This window comes from Tiliqua scincoides, chromosome 4, assembly GCF_035046505.1.
Source record: "Tiliqua scincoides isolate rTilSci1 chromosome 4, rTilSci1.hap2, whole genome shotgun sequence".
NCBI lineage: Eukaryota > Metazoa > Chordata > Lepidosauria > Squamata > Scincidae > Tiliqua > Tiliqua scincoides.
Window position 1 is genome coordinate 94,277,415 of NC_089824.1, and position 20,828 is coordinate 94,298,242.

At 41.8% G+C, this 20,828-nt stretch overlaps 1 protein-coding gene across 5 annotated transcripts in view; it reads right to left on the bottom strand.

Annotated features, from left to right (window-relative positions):
- TRIO (trio Rho guanine nucleotide exchange factor) overlaps positions 1-20,828 on the bottom strand; it is a 272,849-nt gene that overhangs the window by 102,964 nt on the left and 149,057 nt on the right. For all 5 annotated transcript variants that reach the window (XM_066626080.1, XM_066626079.1, XM_066626081.1 and 2 more), the window contains 11 exons: positions 18,226-18,417; positions 16,752-16,901; positions 13,649-13,763; positions 12,907-13,022; positions 7,803-7,925; positions 5,400-5,594; positions 5,155-5,270; positions 4,047-4,113; positions 3,303-3,412; positions 965-1,034; positions 472-561 (listed from right to left, as the gene is read on the bottom strand). In XM_066626080.1, coding sequence (XP_066482177.1) covers positions 472-561; positions 965-1,034; positions 3,303-3,412; positions 4,047-4,113; positions 5,155-5,270; positions 5,400-5,594; positions 7,803-7,925; positions 12,907-13,022; positions 13,649-13,763; positions 16,752-16,901; positions 18,226-18,417 — 1,344 coding nt within the window. The remainder of the gene's footprint in view (positions 1-471; positions 562-964; positions 1,035-3,302; positions 3,413-4,046; positions 4,114-5,154; positions 5,271-5,399; positions 5,595-7,802; positions 7,926-12,906; positions 13,023-13,648; positions 13,764-16,751; positions 16,902-18,225; positions 18,418-20,828) is intronic.

Below are 20,828 nucleotides of genomic sequence, written 5' to 3' on the forward strand. Positions count from 1 at the left end.
CTGCTGAACACTTAGTGCCTCGAGAACAAACTTATTTCACTTAAACCAGGCGGCAATATTCTGTACTCTGTTCTGATTCTTCAGTCACTGAACTTTACAAACCCTGCTCAAACCCTCAACTATCAAGATGTTTCTGCAATTTCTAATCTAGCTTTAAATTTAAGTTATTAATCATTTCTTGATGTTTTGCCAGAAAGAAGAAAGCATAATTTAGAATGACTGTAGTAGATGTCTTATGGCTGATTGAGACCAAGTCCCAGATCAAACACCAGAAAAATCAGCATTTCCCAGGGATGTATTGCACGTTTAGATACAAAACCCATGTGGGTCTCCATGCCCATGAGCTTTTTCAAAAAATCCCTAAGGAGTGATCGACAACAGTCTCCAAGCTGATATTATGAAGTCGTCTCTATGTGAATGGTTGTATGATTCGATGAGATCAATACCAAGCAAAAGTATCCTGATACTTACATCAAAATAAGCACCTGCATGCTCCAGGATCAACTGGGTGGAGTCTGGCTTGTTTTTGCAGTAAGTCACATACATTTGGAACTTGTCTGCCTGCAAAAGGAACCCAAATGTAAGTGGCTTCTAACACAAGATCATATCTGCTTGAAAATCTTACCTAACTAAGGTTCATTTTCTTATTCTAATCAGCTGGGTAATGAAATATACAAGCCTAAGGATAAGAGCAACACAGAAAAGATGCAAGTGGAATGCACACTGACAGGACATAAAATTAAGTTGAATCATGTCTTCCAAGGCTATTCCTCTCCACTACAGTGGTAGCATGAACTTGATCTGAATCTGATGGGCTCCAATTTGTTCAGTCTCTCATTACACAAGGTTCATTTCTCCAATGCCCTTTGGTCATATTTGTGACATAAAACTCACTCAACTACACATGTATTTAAAAAACAATCTAACCATTGACTATTTGATACACAGACCGAAGCTCTCTTACCCAAGTAACAAAACAGTGCCCAACATCTTCAGGTAACTGCTCATATTTCTCCAGCTCTTTCAGGAATATGCTATGAAGTAAGAAGGGAAAGTATTAATGAAAGTACTAAAACTACCTGGGCAGGTTTTCACTACATACTTGAACTCTGTGTAATAGCAGTGGACATACACATGGCTATATCTATGCCAAGATATTTGTGAAATCCAGTTTCAAACAAAGTATTTAATTTTTGCATGACAAACATGAGACCTCAATATATGCTGAACACCCCTCCACTGTATAAAGGTAAAGGTTCTCCCAGCGTTAAGCCTAGTCATGTCTCACTCTAGGGGCGGTGCCAATCTCCGTTTCTGAGCCGAAGAGCCAGCGTTTTCCGCAGTTTCCATGGTCGTGTGGCCGGCATGACTACATGCCTAAGTGCACAGAATGCCGGTTGTTACCTTCCTGCTGAGGTGGCACCTATTTATCTACTCACACTTTTACATGCTTTCGAACTGTTAGGTTGGCGGGAGCTGGGACAAGCAACAGGATATCACCCCATCACACAGATTCAAACTGCCAAACTTGCAATCAACAGATTAACCTGCTGCGCACTAGGTCCTGCCCCATCCACTATATATAGTGCGCTTAATTTTGGGTGGACTCCGGGAGAGATTACAGGAAGAGAATAACACTTTTGGAGCAACAAGACTTCCACTGTCTGCACATGACTATTATAACTGACTTATATTTTGTTTACTGATAGATAATAAAATGCGATGTAATCTCTAATCTCACAGCAGTCTCTTGCTAGGTAATGCAAGAAAAGGCTTCATAAAACCTACCCCCTGTATCAAAAAGGGCCAGTTAAGGTTGGTCCAAATCAGCCCTGAACACACAGCAAGTACTAATAAACTGGATGCATGCAGAAGTCATTAGATGCATCTGCCTTGCATTCAGATCCATTTTCGGCATGATGGTTATAATTTGTACTGTTTTTTATTGGCCTCATCACTTACTCAAAACTGATCTGGCCACAGTTCTATTCAAATGTAGCTTTATGCAGGCAGAGCCTGTCTTACAGAGCTGATGCGGAACAGATGAAAGGGACCAGAACTGTGCTCACATGCTGCACTGGGTCTGTCTAAAATGCAGGTGAGACAGAGGTCTTTGCACAGAGCCCCACGCATTGTAGATCCATGTGTTATTCCTTAAACAGGGCAAAGAAGAAAACAAGTGTGTGGATGAAAGTCTCTGCCTGCTGCTCCCCATGCCAAAATAACATACATTCTTTGGATAACAAGTATTAGGTGAGCTCCCCCATCCCCATCACACATAGTCTTTGCGCAGTTACAGTTGCATATGAACGACATTCATGCAACACAGCATTTGAAGACTTGCTTTGCCACATGGACCAGTTGTAACAGACTTTACATTTGTAGCTTGTTTCGGGTTAATTTTGGATTGTATCACATAACAGAAAGATAGCATAGTTTTTGCCAATTCAGGGTCTGAGCAATTCCGCACTTCTTTCAAGCAAAAGACGAGAGGTTTTGCTTAAAGAGGCCTAGATCTACTTAGGAGAAGCGTAGGCTCAGTGCTCAATCCTCTGTGCATCTATTACTCTGTCACTAAGTCACTCTGTGCATCTAAGTCACTGTGTAACTCCACTAAATGTTTTAATACTGTTACCACATGTTTACTAGCAAGTTCACAAAAAGCATACAGATTATTGGAAATCCCTTCCTACAGCTATCATCTCACAAATAAAAAGAGCATTGTATTACTTAATTTGTGGATGATGCAAATTTGCAACAAAACCAAAGTAACCTTTTGTTTCCCAAGCTGAACAACCTGACATTTTGCATTGATATATAATTTTCAGGGCCAAAATGATTCCAAGCTGATTTTGAAAAGCTGTTTAGTAGCAACTGCGCTTTTAAGTATATCATTAGAAAAACAAGTTTCAACCACTGCAGCTATGGGCCCAATCCTATCCAATTTTCCAGCACCGGTGCAGCCATAATGCAGCCCTGAGGTAAGGGAACAAATGTCCCCATACTTTGAGGAGTCCTCTGTGACTTCCTCCCCACCACAGTATGCAGTGCATGCCCCATGGGCACAGCTGCACCAGCACTGGAAAATTGGATAGGACTGGGCCCTATGTATTCTACATATATTTATTAACAAAGGCACAATAACACATTTATCATAATCATCAACAGTATTTATATACCTTTTTCAACAAAGCTCACAAAGCGGTTTACAGACAAAAATCAAATAACTAAATTTATAGATAGCTTTATAGGCTACGGAATCCACTACTACAATTGTAAATATAGCCAAAACTCTCACTCACTTATTATGGAATTCATAGATCTCCTGCATGTTTCCAAAAATAATATGCTCCTTGTTGACAATACCAGGTGGAATCTCCTCAACGCCACTTGTCATTTCCCAGAGATATGTCTGATCAAAAGGACAAGATAAAAGGGTGAAGAGCAACTAAGAACGCCTATTTAAAAATGAGAGTACACATGAACATGCCTGCCTTCATAACATGTAGACTCTTCAAGTTTTCTAAAAATAAATGTGAAAAACTTTTTCTAACATGAAATCCTGACAGCACAGCACTTCATGACAGCACGCAATATTACTATTTAAAATCCAGACATTTCTGTCTCATGCAATAACTACAACAGGGCATGACTCCTCTTTAGCTTTAACTATCAAGAGGAATTTCTGTTCAAACAATGAGCAAGTTCTCGAATGTGTGACACACATAATGGAAGCATTACGAGAGGATCATCCCTTTAACAAAACATCCAAGTCGAAACAAAAGCTGAGGTCAATTCACTATGCTCAAAAAGAGCAGATTCACTAGGCCTGTGTACAGCAACAGAAATGTTTCCAAACATCAGAGCATGATGCTGATCAAGTTACTGCTGACTGTCATCCCACACAGTTTTGTTGATAAACAAGGCTGCTTATGGTACAACATCACAATGCAATTTGACCCTTCAATTATAAATGTAAAATTTGACAGTGCAAAAGTTCTATGTGAATCTCATCCACATCTCTGAACCCTGGAACACACACTTACATCCATGCACTCCCGGAGGTCTCTTACATAAGCCTTTTCTGTCTGAATGAGCTCAGCCATAATGAACCTTTAAAACAGAAGGAAGCAGAATTAGCCTGCTAGAGTCATCACACCCCGTTCTTTCTTCTCTGAGAATATACAGTATACGTTGTTCCTATATATTGCGCCCAACAAGAACCTCACACCCAGTAACCACTTTAAACAGCATGCCACAGGTCATATATGTTTTGGAAGTCTAATTCCATCTCAGTTTCCAGAGATGTGAAAAATCAGAAAACTCCTCTATAATTACTCTGATCTTTCACATTCCTGAAAAACATAGATGGTACTGGACTTCCCAAAAGTATTTGATACTGACTAAGCAAATTGATGCGACTTTGTATTTAAACTCTACTGATATTTTTTTATATATGAAGTGCTTTCAAAGTATTCCATAGTGTTATTTTTGCAAGAGAGGAGTGCATATTTTGACAGGAAGACAAGCATTAAAATTTACACAATTTAATCCACAAAAATGAATGTTTCAACCCAAAGTGTGCCTTGAGCAAACATACAGTTCTCCTCCTCCTCATGCAAGATGGGCCCCCACCTTTTAAATTTTCTACCAATTTCCCCCCCCCCCCACTAACATCTCCCCATCCTATCTTACATGGCTTTGGTCCTCTGACTCTCAAGTACAGCATTTTGGGGGGCTACACTGGGGAGGAGGGCAGAAAGGCACCATTGCACATGTGGAGTTCTTCTTGCACCACTTCAGACATTTCAACAGAATGAAGCAAGCACAATTCATATTAATTATCCCTTGGAATTCTTAGGCTCTCTCTTCTGGGCTTTTGGTTGAGCTTCCCCCTTATTTTTGTTTTGTTTTCTAAAACCTATCTTTGCAAACTTGCAGGAAAAAAGGGCCAAAAATGCACACTCTTTACCATTTTTGTCTGCCCATATCGGCGACATTTTATCTGCTAAATATGCCCGTTCATTGATTCATTTTAACACAAAAGGTCATCACTGAAAACTGGAAAGGCATAAATAAAAAAAATGCCACACATGAAGCCAAGCCATGTGCAAAAATGAGGGGCGGGGGAAGAGGGGGAAAAGACTGCATTACTCTTTCCTGCGGGCAGATTTCCTCTTTTCTTCGTTAAGCTCGTGAGCAGCATCTCGCAGTTTCACCTCTGACCCAGGAACACTGGCTGGGATTATATCCAGCTGCAGACTTTTACTCTGAGTGAAGAGATAGGAAGACAACAGAATTAGTGGAGACAGGGAGAAAGAAAAGGCAGCCTAGCAAAAAGCTTAAGCAGTTACATTAAGTAAGGCCACATTTTTTACTAGCAGAAAAATAGCACTTACCGATTTATTGGAATCCGAAGAGATCCCCAGGGCTTTCTCTAAAGAAGTCCTATATTTTTCCATACGCAGAGAGAAGTCCCTGTATCTCTTGTCCACTGCTGTGACACATTTTTTAATCTCTGCTGCATGGGCATGCCCCTTTTCACAAAAGCCATCTGCTAGCTGTATCAACAGCTTCACTCTCTCTTTGGTTTGCTGCGGGAAACACAAAAGAGAGAAAAGGTAGCCACAATGAGAGCTGATCCTCAGTACCTCGAATCAAGAACGGCCCTTTCAATAAATGAATCAGATTAAAAAATGTTAGCAAGCAAATGGAAAAGCAAGTTTTGTTTGAACACAAACATCAAGAATACACTGATTTTATTTCACCACCTTCCAATGAGAAAAGGGGAATTGAAATAACCTTTGCTGTGGGTTTTGCAAGGTATAAATCTGAGGAACAGAGTTTTTCTGGGAAATTCATTTACCATCCCCATAGTATAAATTGCATTGTCAAAGACTGCTGGTAAAATTCAATTTAAGGAAACAAGAGTTGGAATTTCCAGTCCCAATGGTGGCAGAGAAAATCCAGGTAAGAGGTCAATTAATCTACACTGCTGCAATGGTGAGGGAGGTCTTCTCACAGTCATCATAAGATCAGGATAAGAATCAGAAACTTTTTAAAAAATATATAAATGTAAGGGCACAATCCTAACCAACTTTCCAGCACTGACCTAACCGCAATGCAGCCCCAAGGTAACAAACATGCCCTTATCTTGAGCAGGCCCCCTTGACTGCTTCCCCACTGCAAGATCCAGTGCATGCCACATTGGCACAGCTAGGTCAGTGCTGGAAAGTTGGTTAGGATTGCACCCTAAATCACACAGGCAAACCATGGCATTTTTTTACTGTGCCAAATACTCCCCACTGTGTGTGCTACCAATGCCATAGGTTGGCCGCCTCAGCGTTATAATATCCTCTTTAAAATGTTAGCAAAGTATCCCCACAATGCAAATTCCCACTAAACTGATGAAGCTGTTCCTTAGCTGGCCCAATGCACAAGCTCCCCGTTTTGCTTTTCCTTGCTGCTGCTGAGCTCGTGTGTGTGAATGGGACTATGAACTGGCTGGAAGATCCCCCCACCCCTTTTTATGTGTGTGAATGGGATTATGAACTGGTTTGAATTCATTCATTCATTTTCTGCCTCTAATATATAATATGTTGCATCTCAAATATAATCATTTATATAAATTTATGTAAATTTATTCCTTTAAATTTAAATATAAATTAATTTTTTTCTCCAGCCAATGACACACTGTCAGAGAGGTGATGTGGCCCTCGTGCCAAAAACTTTGAGCACCCCTGCTATAGAAATTCACAGAATTAGAAGGTGCCTACAACGTCATGTAGTCCAACCCCCTGCTTGCAGCATAAAATTCTCCTATAACATCTCTAGCACATGTCAAGCCTCTGCTTGAAGATCTCCAGCGAAGGAGAAACCACCACCTCTCTTGGCAATCTTCCACTGCCGACACCCTTACTGTCAAGAATTTGTTCCTGCTGTCCAACCGGAATCTCCTCTCCAGCAGTTTGTACATGCGTTCTAATTCTACTCTGAGACACCTCTCCAATTCCATCTTATATGGAGATGTGTAACTCCTACTTGTTTATCAATCTGTAAGCAATGCCACTATGCAGTACGAGAGGTGATGTCCACCATAAGAACTGGCAAAATTCAGTTCCTTCTCAAGCAGGACGCTTCCCCCAATCCCGAAGTTCCATGAAAACATTACCGACGAACACTTTACCAAAGCTGCTTCAATACCACTATTGAATACTGAAATGTACTGTTTCAATTCCTTTCACAATGGCATGACTTATAGACCAAACATTTGCCCATTTCTGGAGACTAGAATTAAGCAAGGCATGACTGAACAGCAGGTATAAAAAGCCTGGACTGCATTGCTTGCAAAGTCTTTACTCACTTGTGCGCATATAGGATACAGTTTAATTGTCAATTGCTGAGTTGATGACTACATGTTAAATGAACGAAACTGACATTTTCAAGACACAAAAGCAGAGTTAATAAAAGAAAAAGAGCAAGTATTGTCACTATCTTCTTTTTCCCAGGTATACAAAGAATTATTTATTCATTCAAAGTACAGCAGTGCCACCTCATGAAATAGTTTTCCATACATTCTAAGAACTCATGGGGCAGAGCTTCAAAGTGTGCAAAGCTTACATGTGGTGGGGGAAGAGGGACCAAACCCACCTGCCTCTTTGGCCCAACTTCAAGACCTCATTATTAAAAAAAGAAAAGAAAAGAAAAAGAAAATGTATGAGTGGTAATGTGATACACTACTTTCAGCCTAATAAAAACAGGCACGTGACACAGAAGAGTAATGAAGAGCCATTTGCTATTACCTTTGCTGTAATCTGGAATTCTTCATGTTCTTTCAGCAGTTCTTGAGTATGCTGAATACTGGAACCAGTGGAAGTGTGTGTGGATAAATAAAATTCTCCATTGTCATGGATCCACTCAAGAGCCTAAGAAAGCACGAGGAGGAAAATGAGGAGGTGTTTGACAGTAAAGTTAATTTAAGCCCTTTCTATCCATAAAGTCATTTTTAAAAACCCTTCTTGTACTTCTCCCCAACACTACTAAAAGCAACTGCAATGTAATCATTTTACAACAGACAATATAGTTCAGGAAGTCTGAAAACACCACTCACAAAATACTTAAAGTATAGCATATTCCAGAAAAGAAATGCATTGATGTGATGGGAATGATGGCAGAATACCATGTTCTGGAGAAAGATATAAAAAGCTGCTTGGCTTCAGAAGATCTTTTGCAGGATTGTTGAAGTGGTACACCAGTTACCAGAAATTATACACTAGGGTATCTACCAGCTGAATTGGTCTATGCTCCACCACAAAAATCTTTGGTTCTTGAGAGATACAATGTTCAAACACATAATTTTACAAAAATGAAACTGCTGGATTGCACCAAGAATAGAACAGAATGCTTGGACCCATTCGCCTTAACAATAAAAAATATAGCTATTGTTCAAGAGTCAGACAGGTGCGCAGATCCATTTGGAAATGCACTGACCTCCTGTGAAATGGTGGTGAAATGTCAGACCTCCCAGCATCTTTCTTCCCCATTTGTGCATTTTGTTAAGTCGGTTCTTGTAACGCTTAAAGAAATGCCTTGCTTCTATAGCGTTACAACAAATTCCTTCGGTTATGTTACCTTACTTATTACTATTATGTAATTTGAACCAATTTCAAACCAGTAATGGATCTAAGCAAGTGACCCTGGAATTGTACCTCTAATGGGACTAGTGATTTCAAGCAAAGAATTCACAGCACCCCTCCCCCATCAACAGGGGTCTTGCTTTCATGCTGTCCATCTTTCATTCTCTGATGCACAAATTATGGCAAAGTTTCACTGCTATAAGTGTGGTATTAAGCGTGGACTGTGACCTTCCCACTTTATATTTGTTAGAGAAACACTATCTGCCCAGTGAGGGCAGGCACCAGGGCAAAGATCCACTACTGTCACCTCCAGTTGCTGCTGCCTCCTTCAGGGGGGACTGTGCACCTCTCCCAATAGTGGACATAGAAATACTGATGATTCTGTGCATAGGGAAAGAACCATGCTTTTAATGGCAAATAAAATCTTTTACTCCACAGAAGCATGTCTTTTTTTTCTTAAAGATTATTTGTCCCTTGAGGACAGAACATCCCCTTACCACTATTACATAAGGAAAAAAAATTACTATAAATTGCCCTTGGTGGGGAAATGAATGGTGGGATATGAACAATATAAGTAAAATGCAATGGTGGGACATAATGGTGAAATGGGAAATGAATGGGAAATAATATAAAGGGAAATGAATGGTGGCATATAAACAGTATATCGTAGATACTCGCCTATAAGGCGAAAAATTTCTTCCCTGAAATGCAGCCTGAATCATTGCCCCGCCTTATCTCCAGGGCAGGCAAGCAGCGAGCCAGCCAATCGCTATTGTGGGAGGGAGGGAGAGAGCGTGGGACGAGAAAGAAAGTGATCTTTGGAGAGGAGGCGTTGTGCAGGCTGGAGCTGCTGATGAGCATTTGCAGCTGCCTGCAGCTGCGCTCCACGTGCTCCTTCAGGCTGTTGCCCAGCTGCAGGAGCTCAATGTGCTGGGCTGCGGGAGGGAGCGTCTGAGCGAGGAAGAAGCAGTCATTTGAAAGAGCTGAGTCCATCTCCTCTTTCCTTCTTGTTCCCCCTTCCCCCCTTTCCTACTGTATATAAACTTCAAGGACTCCAATGGAAAGCCCAACTTGCTAACCCCATTCCCATCTCCCCACTGAGGAAGCTGGACAGGGTGGGGGAAGGGGGGAGAGTGATCTTTTTAAAGAGAGAGAGAGAGAGAGAGAGAGAGAGAGGCAGCCTGCAGAAGGTTGTACATTTGTTTCTCAAGCCATTGAAAGGGTTAAGTCCATCTCCTCTTTCCTTCTTGTTTCTGCCCCCTCCCCCCTTATTGAATCCAAACTTTAAACTCTGTTGCAAAGCTGAGGCTTGCTAACCCCTCCCCATAATCATTCACCACTGATGAAGTTGTACTGGGGGGAGGAAGAGTTAACTTTTATAAAAGGAAAAGTATGTGTGTGCGTGCGTGCGTGCATGTGTGCACGCGTGCATGCATGTGTGCACGTGTGCGGGAGTGCGTGTGAGAAAGCGAGCGAGTGAGCAAGAGAGAGAGAGAGCACGCAAGCACTTAAAACAGTTAAGGCTACAATCCTATCCTCCCTTTCTTGGGAGTAAGCCCTATTGACTATTAAGGGACTTGCTTCTGAGTAGGCATGCCTAGGATTGGGCTCCCAGTCTATTCCCTCTTCTGGTTTTCCTCTCCACCTCTCCCCCCTTACTATATACAGTCACTCTTCAGTATCTCCCTTGCAAAGATTTTTGCAAGCCTCCTTGCTAACCTCATTTCCCCCTATCCTCACCAATGAAGTTGGACTGGAGGAGAAAAGTCCTGCATTTGTGTATGGGGGGGGGGGGAGAGCATCTGTGAAAGATAGAGAGAGAAAAGCAATCTCCCTGTGTGTGTGTGTGTCCTTTTCACTGGAAGAGTCCTGGAGACCTTGCAAAGATGAAAAACACAGGAAAAGCAGAGAGTAGTATTTAAAGTAGAATTACTCTGTAGCAACGGGTATTTTAGCCAGAGATCTTCGCTGCATGCTGGCAGGAGCTCTGAAGCACTTGCAACTACTGCTTACGTTGTAAGCTTTGAGGAGAGCATGTTTGCTTCTGCAATATCCCCAGGCAATCAGGCATTTATGCAGCAAAGTTTAGCTGTCTCCGAGATCCTATTGCAATGTACTGCACCCATGCAGGAGCCACTGAAACCCTCCTGGGTTTCCAGAAGTAAAGGATTAATTGCCATCCCTGAGGTCCCCACCCCCCACTTGGGGTTGTGTGTGAATAATCTTATTGGCTTGCTCTATTGTACTTCACACTTTGGCTTTTTACTAGTTGTGTTCTTGCAGCCTTGCTAGTTGTCTGTTGTTTATTATAATATGGATATTTTAAATTAAATTCTTGTATATGTGTTCTTAGAGGCTACATTAACCACCGGGGTGTGTGTGTGTGTGTGTGAGAATAATCTTATGCTTGAGAAATTATCTGAGTATTTTCTTGATCCTTACTAGTAATACATTAAATTTTGAAAGGGTCAGGAGAGAGAATAATTCCTTTAGGTGGAATAGGTGCTTTGATGGCTGCTAATTCTTGCCTTATTTCCAGTGGTCGTCCTTCACCTCACCATCTTTCAATAGTCAAAAGTGGAGATAACTGGACTAAACTGTGAGGTCAGAGCATGCTGAATTTCACAGCAAGAGATTGATAGTGTATTAATGCTTCTTAATAATATATTTGAATTAACTGTAGAATATATTATTTAATTTTTATTTCATTGTATGGAATGTGCCAAAAATTTATGGGCCCCAGGTGCCAAATGACCTTCGCATGCCACTGAGTCAGACACTCCCCTAAGTTTAACCGCTGACTTATCAGAGGGTCATAGAAAATTCCATCATTTGTGGCTCAAAACCTGCCCTCGACTTATCTGTGAGGTCAACTTATGCTTGAGTGTCTGCGGTGAGTGAGATGAGGCAAAGCATTGGTTCCGAAATGTTTTAGAGACCTTAGAGGTCGCTGCCTGATTTGAATGTACCCAGGAGTGTGGCTATAATGGCGATTGGGCAGCAGTGCTCTCCCCCAAAGTAGCAGATTGTTTAACCCTTGATGCACAGCCTAATCTGCCCTGTCAGTTTCATGAATCAATATTCATTGAAATTGGCTCAATTTTCCATGCTTTTTGCCATGTCTGTTGACTCAGTACTGCTTGCACATTATGCCCTTTCACAGGGAGGCAAACTGCCATCTTTGTTTGAAACTTCTGATCTTTCCAAGGATTTGGCATCCAAACTGGCTTTATATATATAAAATTATCTTGCACCTTCAATGATGAGAGTTTCACATCCATTACAAAAAGTTTAAAAAATGCAACTCTGAGGACAGATTCAAAGAACCCCATTGCCTATGCTTAAAATACTTTTGCAGACACCAATTTCCGCCTTCCTGGTGAAACCCCCCCCCCCATGCTGCACAGGATGCTGTTTAACGTGTTCCTCAATCCTCAAGCAGGGGAGGGCAGTAGTGGCTGCTGTGAGAAAGTGGGTCCTCAAAAGCTCTAGTACAGCAGTGTCCAACTTGTTTCAAAGGGCTGAATAGCATTTGTGATGCCTGCTGAGGGTCGGAAATGATGTCATTAAGCAGATGTGATGTCATTGAACAGGTTATGACCAGAAATAAGCACTTTTTTCACTTAGCAACTCTTGCAAATGACAAGAGAAAATAAGCAAATCTTGATCATAGTATTTTCAAGATATGAAAGAACCCAATTATCATGCAGGCCACCCTTTCAGCAGACACCTCAGCACAGTTCAGCAGCTGATGGTGGTACCTGGAGAGCCTGAGGGCCAAATAAAGAGATTCCGGGGGCTGCATCCAGCCCCCAGGCCTTATGTTTGACACCCCTGTTCTAGTGCATGTGCAGAAGGTTGCACTTAGCCCTTTAAGATCCCAGATGTACTTTGAATGTGCTCCTCTTGAACTATTCTTATTCACCCTACTGCATCCCTTTATACAGTTCCAAGCTTATACTTGGAAATGTATCAACAAATTCAATATTTCACACAGCTTGACCCTGTGAGGAATATCACACCAACTGAAACTCTGTGTGGCGCAAAAGGAATAAAGGTTAGAGTGTTAACACATACACACAAGAATTCAGAGCTACCTCAGAGGAGTAGAGGGACAAAAGGGTATTTTTAGCATAAACTATACAAGTCAACAAAATATACTACTGCTTGCTTCTTGGTTGCCTACTGGGAGAAGAGTTGTAAGCAGATCTGTGCATTCCAAATGTCATGGCATGAAAAGTAAGCGATCGCTTAAAATACAAGTCCCGACCTGTTTGGCACTTCTTTCGAAGACAACATATTGCTGACACTGGTCAAGGCGCCTTTTTCGCATTGTCCAGTAGTGCAGGACACGGTTTTCTCTCTGGAAGAGTTCATTCAGGATATCTGCCAGATCACAGAGAGAACAAAATTAACTGACTTGCTTCACTAAAAGTACATTTCTATGAAGTTCACATATTGTCCAGGCTGTTGATGAACTTATAGTAAAGGCAGGCAGAGATCAGCAGGCATTAAAAATCAGCAACAGTGAAGAGAAGACTACCTCAAAGAAGACTCATCATTACATCTCACCTACTGTTCTAACAATACAAATTCCATTATGATGTAACTCTAGAGAGCTTGAATACCTTGTGTCTGAAGCATATGTATCTGACATTATATATCACGCTAAGTTGCCAGTAGTCTTGTTCAGTCATTAGCCTTTCTATAGTCAGTGCAATACTGAAGTGCCCTTACTAACCATGCCCCTGCACTAACATGCCTGCTGGCCACACTCCTGGGCATCTTTGGATTAAGAACTTGTCTACGGAAGGTAGCACTGCATATAGGCAGTACATTGTGGCCAGCCAGTATACTGGCAACAGAAGTATGTCTAGCCAGAACAGATCATGTACAGACTCACACACCCTCTTGGCATGTTTCTCCTGTACTTGTACCAAGAAGAAAACTAGATCTTCTCAAAAGGACTATTGAAGCAAATGAAGTGAATAAAGTAAATTAGGAATGCTTACTTTTGACCTGCTGTTCAGGGGCCTTGATGTGAGTCACCATCCCTGGCATATTGACGCTATTCCTGTGCAAGTATTTCAGGAAGACATCAGCATTTCGCCGAGCCAGCGTGCAAGCCTAAAGAAAACCAAAATGGACACACTAAAATGAGTACACGCTTGTAACTATGCTAAAGCCATCACTACAATCACTGAGGCTGTCACTTGGTTTATGTACTACAAACCAAAGTTTAAATTCAATTTTTAATTAAAAGCAAATACTCTGCTGTGGAACCAAGCAAATACATGCAGTTGGACAAACCACAACCACAGGGTATATAACCCTCAGGTGAGTAGACAACATTGCCCAGAGGCACCTATGCAGGCTGCTATAACAATGCTCATGCCAGCTTCTGGGACTGTTAAAAGAGTCTGCACTGTGCTTTGCCATTGGGATCTCCTGCCCCATCCAATGCTTTCCAGCCTGAAGAATAAGATAGGAAAATATCCAAGCACCCTGATCCTATGCCCAATTACAGGGAAATATGTTCCTCTGACAGCAACAAGATTACTATTGTCAAGGGTTTTCAGAAGGAAGCTGCCCTGTAGGATGCTGCTTGTCAAGTTAATTGTAACCAAGGGGGGGGGGAAACTTTTTTAGAATGAATGATTTAGAAAACTTCATAGGATAGCTGCTGGTTGCATCTCCACATTAGCAATCAGCATTCAGGAAATGAAGTAGGTTAAACCATTTCAGTAAGCCTCATCCATAGATTGTCATGCTGTGTTTTGCTCTTAACACTAACAAGGAAATTGATGCTTGATGTGACCAGTTGCCCTGGCTTATTACAGATTTGCTAGCATCAGTAATCTGCAGATTACAGAGTAGGGACACTGTTGTTGCATAAGTAAAGAAAAAAAAACTTTAACTGGTCTGGCCTCTGAAAAGCAAGTCGTGTGGCATCTTAAAGACTAACAAATGTATTGTGGCATAAACTTTCAAGGGTTCATGAATTCTTAAAGTAGGGATAAAAGCTTAATGTAACAGTCAAACAAGTTGAAATGTATCACCCACTTCCACTGAAAGCACTGAAGTCAATCTCTTAAATGCACAGAGCTATCAAGCTAAGAGGTTAACTGAACAGCAAGGGAGACCATAAAGGTGTAGATTACTGGCCCCCCTCACTCCAGCAGTGTCTCTTCTAGTGGCTGTTTGCTGGTGTTCCTTTGCATCTTTTTAGATTGTGAGCCCTTTTGGGACAGGGAACCATTAGTTATTTGATTTTCTCTGTAAACCACTTAGTGAACTTTAGTTGAAAAGCAGTACATAAATATTGTTATTGTTATTAATTGCAATTCTATACAATATGCAATTCTACACATTCATATTGAAATATATGCAACCTACATCTCTCAGTAAAATTCACTTATTCAGAAGTGAGTGAGGATAAGCATGAGAATGGTCTTGCTGGATTAGACCCAAGACTATGTAGTCCAGTGTCTAGTTTCTCACAGTTGCCAACCCGATCCCCCAAAAGAAAGCTCACAAGCAGGAGACCAAGGCAAGAGTCTTCTTCCCCTCTTCCCATTGGCACTCCCAGCAACTGGCATTCAATGGCTTTCTGTCACTGAACTGGGAGTCAGCAGGTAGCCTTGCTGACTAGTAGCTATGGACAGACCTGCCTTGTATCGCACTGTGCAGGACAAACATAAGCCAAGAAGAGTGCTGCATATAAAGAGCAGAGCACCCCTCAGGTCCTCCCCTCTAATCTCCTACATATTTGGTCAGAAGAAAGATGGCTGAAGCAGCTCCCAATTATATCACATGTGCTCCATAGTCGGTATAATACATCCTCTCACTTTTTCACTTATTTAACCTCTTCCCAGAGTTTCCTTTTGGGTTAACTTGCAGTTTTCTTTTTGAGATTTTCTCAATCTTAAGAATAATCAATGGCCCAGGCCTGAACATAGAATTCTAGTAGGAAGCCACATTGTAAGAAGAAAGGGTAGAGGTGGTGGATGGAACTTCCTGCTCTAATCAATAGCCACAACACTACCTTTATAAAACATACTGGCTGGAAAGTTCTTATTTACTCAGCAGATCAATGGCCAGCAACACCCTAGATTTTCCTCCCGACAGCCAAAACCATTCCTTGTTTGGTAAGCCTTATTTTCTGATGACAGTCAAATCAAATTGCACACATGAACTTGCTTTAATATTAAATGGATAATTAAGGGTCTTGATGTCCTTGCACTTCCTCATTTCTTCAGCTTTCTGCTCCAATTAACTAATTGTACTGGATCTGTCAAGGGTTTTTTTGTTTTGTTTTAAACTTGCTATTCTGAGAAATCACAACCCTTTCTGATTTTTTTCCAGTCACGTTTTTGGAACATCCTTCTGCATTCTTCCTTTCTTTCCAGGTTTGCTCTCTTTAGTAGCCATGGTTTGCTTTCAAATGTTATCTCTAAGAGCTGCAGACAACTAATGAAAGGAAGGCAGGAAGACTACACTTCATCATATCTCTGATATGATCATATCTCTGATTCTGTCAGATCTGGGACCCCACTTTTAATTTTATACCAGTTTTTGTCTCCTGTTTCTCCCTCCTTAGCATAGGTAGACAGGCTTCCAGACCAGTAACAGCTGTATAAGAGAACACTTTGGCATGTAGGGATTGCCACAAAGGACTGAGAAGGGTCACCTACTCAAATTTCTCTTTCCAAATGTAGAGAACTTCTGTTCCCCTTTGCATTGAGTAAACCCTCTGTTTTTAATCCTCCATTCTTATCTCTATTTCATTAAAAAAAAACCCATAAAGATGAAGGAATCAGTGACTGTGCAACTATAATCGCTGAGTACTATAAACACTCAGCATGCATGCTTGAAGCTCCACTACAAACCCGCTGAGGAAAACAGCTGTAGTTTTGTTCATATGGCTACACCTTCAACCACATGCAAGCTATTTGGTATGAGGTGTCTTGGGTAGAAACCTAAATTTTAAAAAAATAAATAAAACAGTGGTCATGTGACTAAGATATCTTCCTTGTCTATTTTGTGTGCAAAGCTGCAGAATCACATCCATACACACACTCACAATATAGACATGCCTGAGGTTGGCATAATTACCTTCAGGAAAGCCTCCTTCTGTTCAAGGTGCTTGCTGATCATTGGAGTAACATGATCTGTTTCTGAGTTGGGGCCCAGTTTGTCAGCTCCTCCACACCAGTCTTCTTCCCTCTTGTATTCTTGTTCCAGGCTTTCAAGAACACTGCAAACCTATCAGCCAAAAAAGGTGAGAGAAAAGTCCAAAGGTTTCTGCTAAAAGACGAAGAACTAACAATACCAAAGCAAACAGCACTCGCCTCCCATCTGCAACTTGGATTTGACAATTCCCACAAAAGTTATACTGCAAGCAACTGGTCATGCTACAAACACTGCACATTTGGTTGCCCTAACTCTCCACCCTATCTACAGTATGAGATGTTTCCATATCAACAGCTCAATCCTGCTAAAGTATGTTCACAAACAGAATACAGTTGTTCCAATTGCTTTAGCGTGTCCACCTTTAGCACTGGCATGCCTTCACTATCCCTAAGCTTCGATGACTTCTGAGGTCCTTTAAAAAAATAAATCAATAATTCATTTGAGCAATTCCAGCCTTAAAACTAGACACTACAAGAGAGACATGGCTGCTGCTGAAAGCAGCAGTTCCACATCACCTCCTCTTCTTGTAATGCCTAGCATTCCAAAACATGTGATGCAAAGTCACAGCTCTGTGGATCTTGCCCCACACCACCACCAGCTGCTGCTGCTTTCGGAGCTGTGAAATCTTGCTGCAGGGTAACAACTGTATAACAATGTGACCAGGGAACAGAGAAGACCCCAAGCTGCTGCATGCTGTAGTAACATAATTCCTGCAACTTCCAGGTCTGGTGTCAGAATCAATAGAGCTAGGAGGAAGAAATCTCTGAATGAACAAAATGAACAACAGTTTCTCAGAAGCCATGTCTACTGCAGCCATTTTCAGCCTTTTTCATCTCATGGCACACTGACAAGGCACTAAAATTGTCAAGGCACACTGTCAGTATTTTGACAATTAGCAAGGTACACCACATTGACAGCAGGGGCTCGAATCCCCCAGTGGGCCTACTAACAAATGATCCTCCCACAAATTCCCATGGCACACTTGCAGACCATCCGCAGCACACCACTGTGCCATTGCACAGCGGTTGAAAATGACTGGTCTACTCCCCAGAACACATTCCCTTCAGGAAACGGTGAGTTTCATCTCACATGAAGACTGCAGACAGCAGATAGTGCTGCTTCCCTTGTGTTGAAGGAAAAGGTGCAGCAAGGACTCTCAAGCTATGAACGGAAACACATTTGCCAGTTTCTAAAGTACTCCTATAATGCTGGGTGGAACATACAGAAGAAGCCAGTGGTCTGCAGGTCCATGGAATGAAGTCTGTTTCCCTTATTAACCATAGTTGAGTGTGTTTGAGCTTTAAACCTGCTTTCCCATAAAACCAACTCTGAAACAGCTTCTCAGCAGCCAGGCCACCATGTTTAACAAGTCATTTCACAAATAATTATCCTCTACCTGTTCAGACGTTTTGTAAAAGGCTACAGAGGCATTGACAAGTTTGAGGCGATCTTCCATCTTGAGCATCAGCTGCTGCCAGTGCGAAGCCACCTTCTCGGCACAGTCCCTGATCATGTCCATGTCGTAGTGATTGGCCTGCAACATTGCCTCGGCTTTCTGTTGCACCTGCAGCGCACTCTGGTGTGTTTTCTGATCAAATGCAAAGAACATGCCACTTAAGCGGGCCATGCATTCTGAGCATCTTCCAAACAGACTCAAGTCAGCCCTTTAGTTTCTCATGCTGGTTTGCAACTGCTCTACCTCTTCTTTCAAAGTCTGTGTCAAAATGCCCTCCCTCCCCATAAAACCTGTGCCTTAATTCCTTAGTCCCTCTGGTCAATATTTGCACATGCATTTTGCTCATTCACTTCCTTACATTTGTCTTCCCTTCTTTTACCTCCATTTCCTGCTCTCCCTTTGTCATCTCCTCTACGGTCACAATCTAGATTGTAAACTCTTTGGGGCAGGAACCTGTCCCCCACTATCCCACGCACACACAAATTTAAGGTTGTTCTGTAAAGTGCTATTAACATCAATGTCAAAATATTTTATCATTATAATTAATTTATGCAATTCCCATGAACACAGCTGATAACACTGTCATGCGATATTTTCTATGAGAATGACTCCTATGTGAATGGGTGCCTCCCACAGATGCAGAACACTTCACAACCAGTCATTAGTTTGATAGCATAAAGAAAAGTTCAGTGTCGGTGAGGGGTTCCTTTCAAGCAACGACTCTGCGCAGTCTTATCACAGAGGTCAGGGGATAGTGGCATCATGGATGAAATTGCCCAGAAATGGGGACTACAGGTCTCTGTTCCTGATAAGTGTCTCCTGTTCCTACCCCATCTAAGTTTTATCCAACTATGGCTCTGTTGAAAGCTCAGCCAGAGCAGTGTCTTCAGGAGCAAAGGCACAGAGACACTACTAGAGAACATAAGCGTATGACTCTCCCCCTTCCAGCAAATGGTGAAGCTACAGGACTGTTGCAACAGCTGATTCAGCAGCTCAAGTTGATCAGTGAGCTGGTCATGATGTGCAAGCTGGTGAGCTTTTCCAAACTGAAAGGTTGTATCTACAAGGATGTCTGCAGGCAATACAGTATTTTCCCACCTCCTTCTGGCCATGGCTAGGTAGCTTTAATAAGCTGAATGGGGCAAGTGCAGTCTCTGGCTCTGGACATCTTCCTCAATGGAGTACCAAACTCATCTCAAGTCTGGGACAAGTCAGTCAGTTCTATCAGACTGAAGCAGCGGAGTAGCTGAAAAAGTCCGTGACGGCCTTCCTGACACAGGCTTCCCTCCATTCACCACAGAACCTAGGTTTCCAGCACACTTACTTTCAGGTAGTCTAGGTCTACTCTACACACAGCTGCAGTAACACAGCATTGGTAGAAGGAAAGCCCCACAACACAGAAGTTACAACACAAAACCTGCATATAATTAAGGATTCCAGGTTTGGTTCATCTTTCAGATCACAAAATCTTCAATTCAGCTACTAGAATGTATGGCCTTGGATGCCTTGGAGCAATGATTCTGAGTGTGTTTACACAAGCTCACATTCTGTAACTGCACTGAAAAAGCTGCTGTGGTATAGCAGTTAATGTTTGGGTGAGGACTTCAGAGGGACTCACTTCCAATCCCTTTTCAGCCATGAGGCTCACTGAGTGACATTAGGCCAGCCACTCTTGCTGCAGCCTAACTTGCTTCACGCGGTTGTTCAGGATAAAATAGCAGACAGAACCAATACTCTGAAAATGTGCCCTGCTCTGCATACATTTATGAGAAAGTATTCCACTTGCCTGCCATAATCTATTGTGGGAGCAGTTATGCATCATTTGCATTGGATACAGAATATTGAGTGCTCATTGAATAAATGGGGGCTGGAGGGAGGAATATGTGCATAAAGTAAGGGAGTCCCTGACTGAGCGTGTGAAGAATCTCATATTAAGAGAACACGCTCAGACAAACATAGGCTGTTAAGGCTATAGGAGTTAACAGTAAACTTGACTAAAAAAGTAACACTATAGTTCTTTCAGTGCTCAAAGTGCTTCACATACAGTATCACAGTAATATCAGTACCATCTGGCTCTTCTCTATAACCATAAACTCTAGAAATTTAATCTTGTTTTAAAATTGCAACTGCATCTCAAAGTTCTGAGAAACATACTGGACAGGTCATTTCCTATAGGTTATTTTAAGTACTTTGTAGAATGATTCAGCAGTCACAAAGATTTCTAGGTCCTCTGGGCTTGGATGCTTGTTGTGTTCAGCACACGCTCAAACAGAGTTTTGTTGAAGAGAGTGATAGTGAGAAAGAGAATGGAAGGCAAGTCATTTTTTGGTCACAAAATCTGATTTTGCTCTGGAATCCTTAAGTACAGCCAGCATGAATATATATATACAACTCTATCACAAAGTACCTCAGTTAAAGAATTCCTACACATTTATCCCCTACAAGGACAAATGACTACAGGGAAAGAATGTTATACAGAAAAGTTACCAAAGCTGCCAAGAGTGAGGACACACACACTGCAAACTGTGAACAACAGAAAGGGG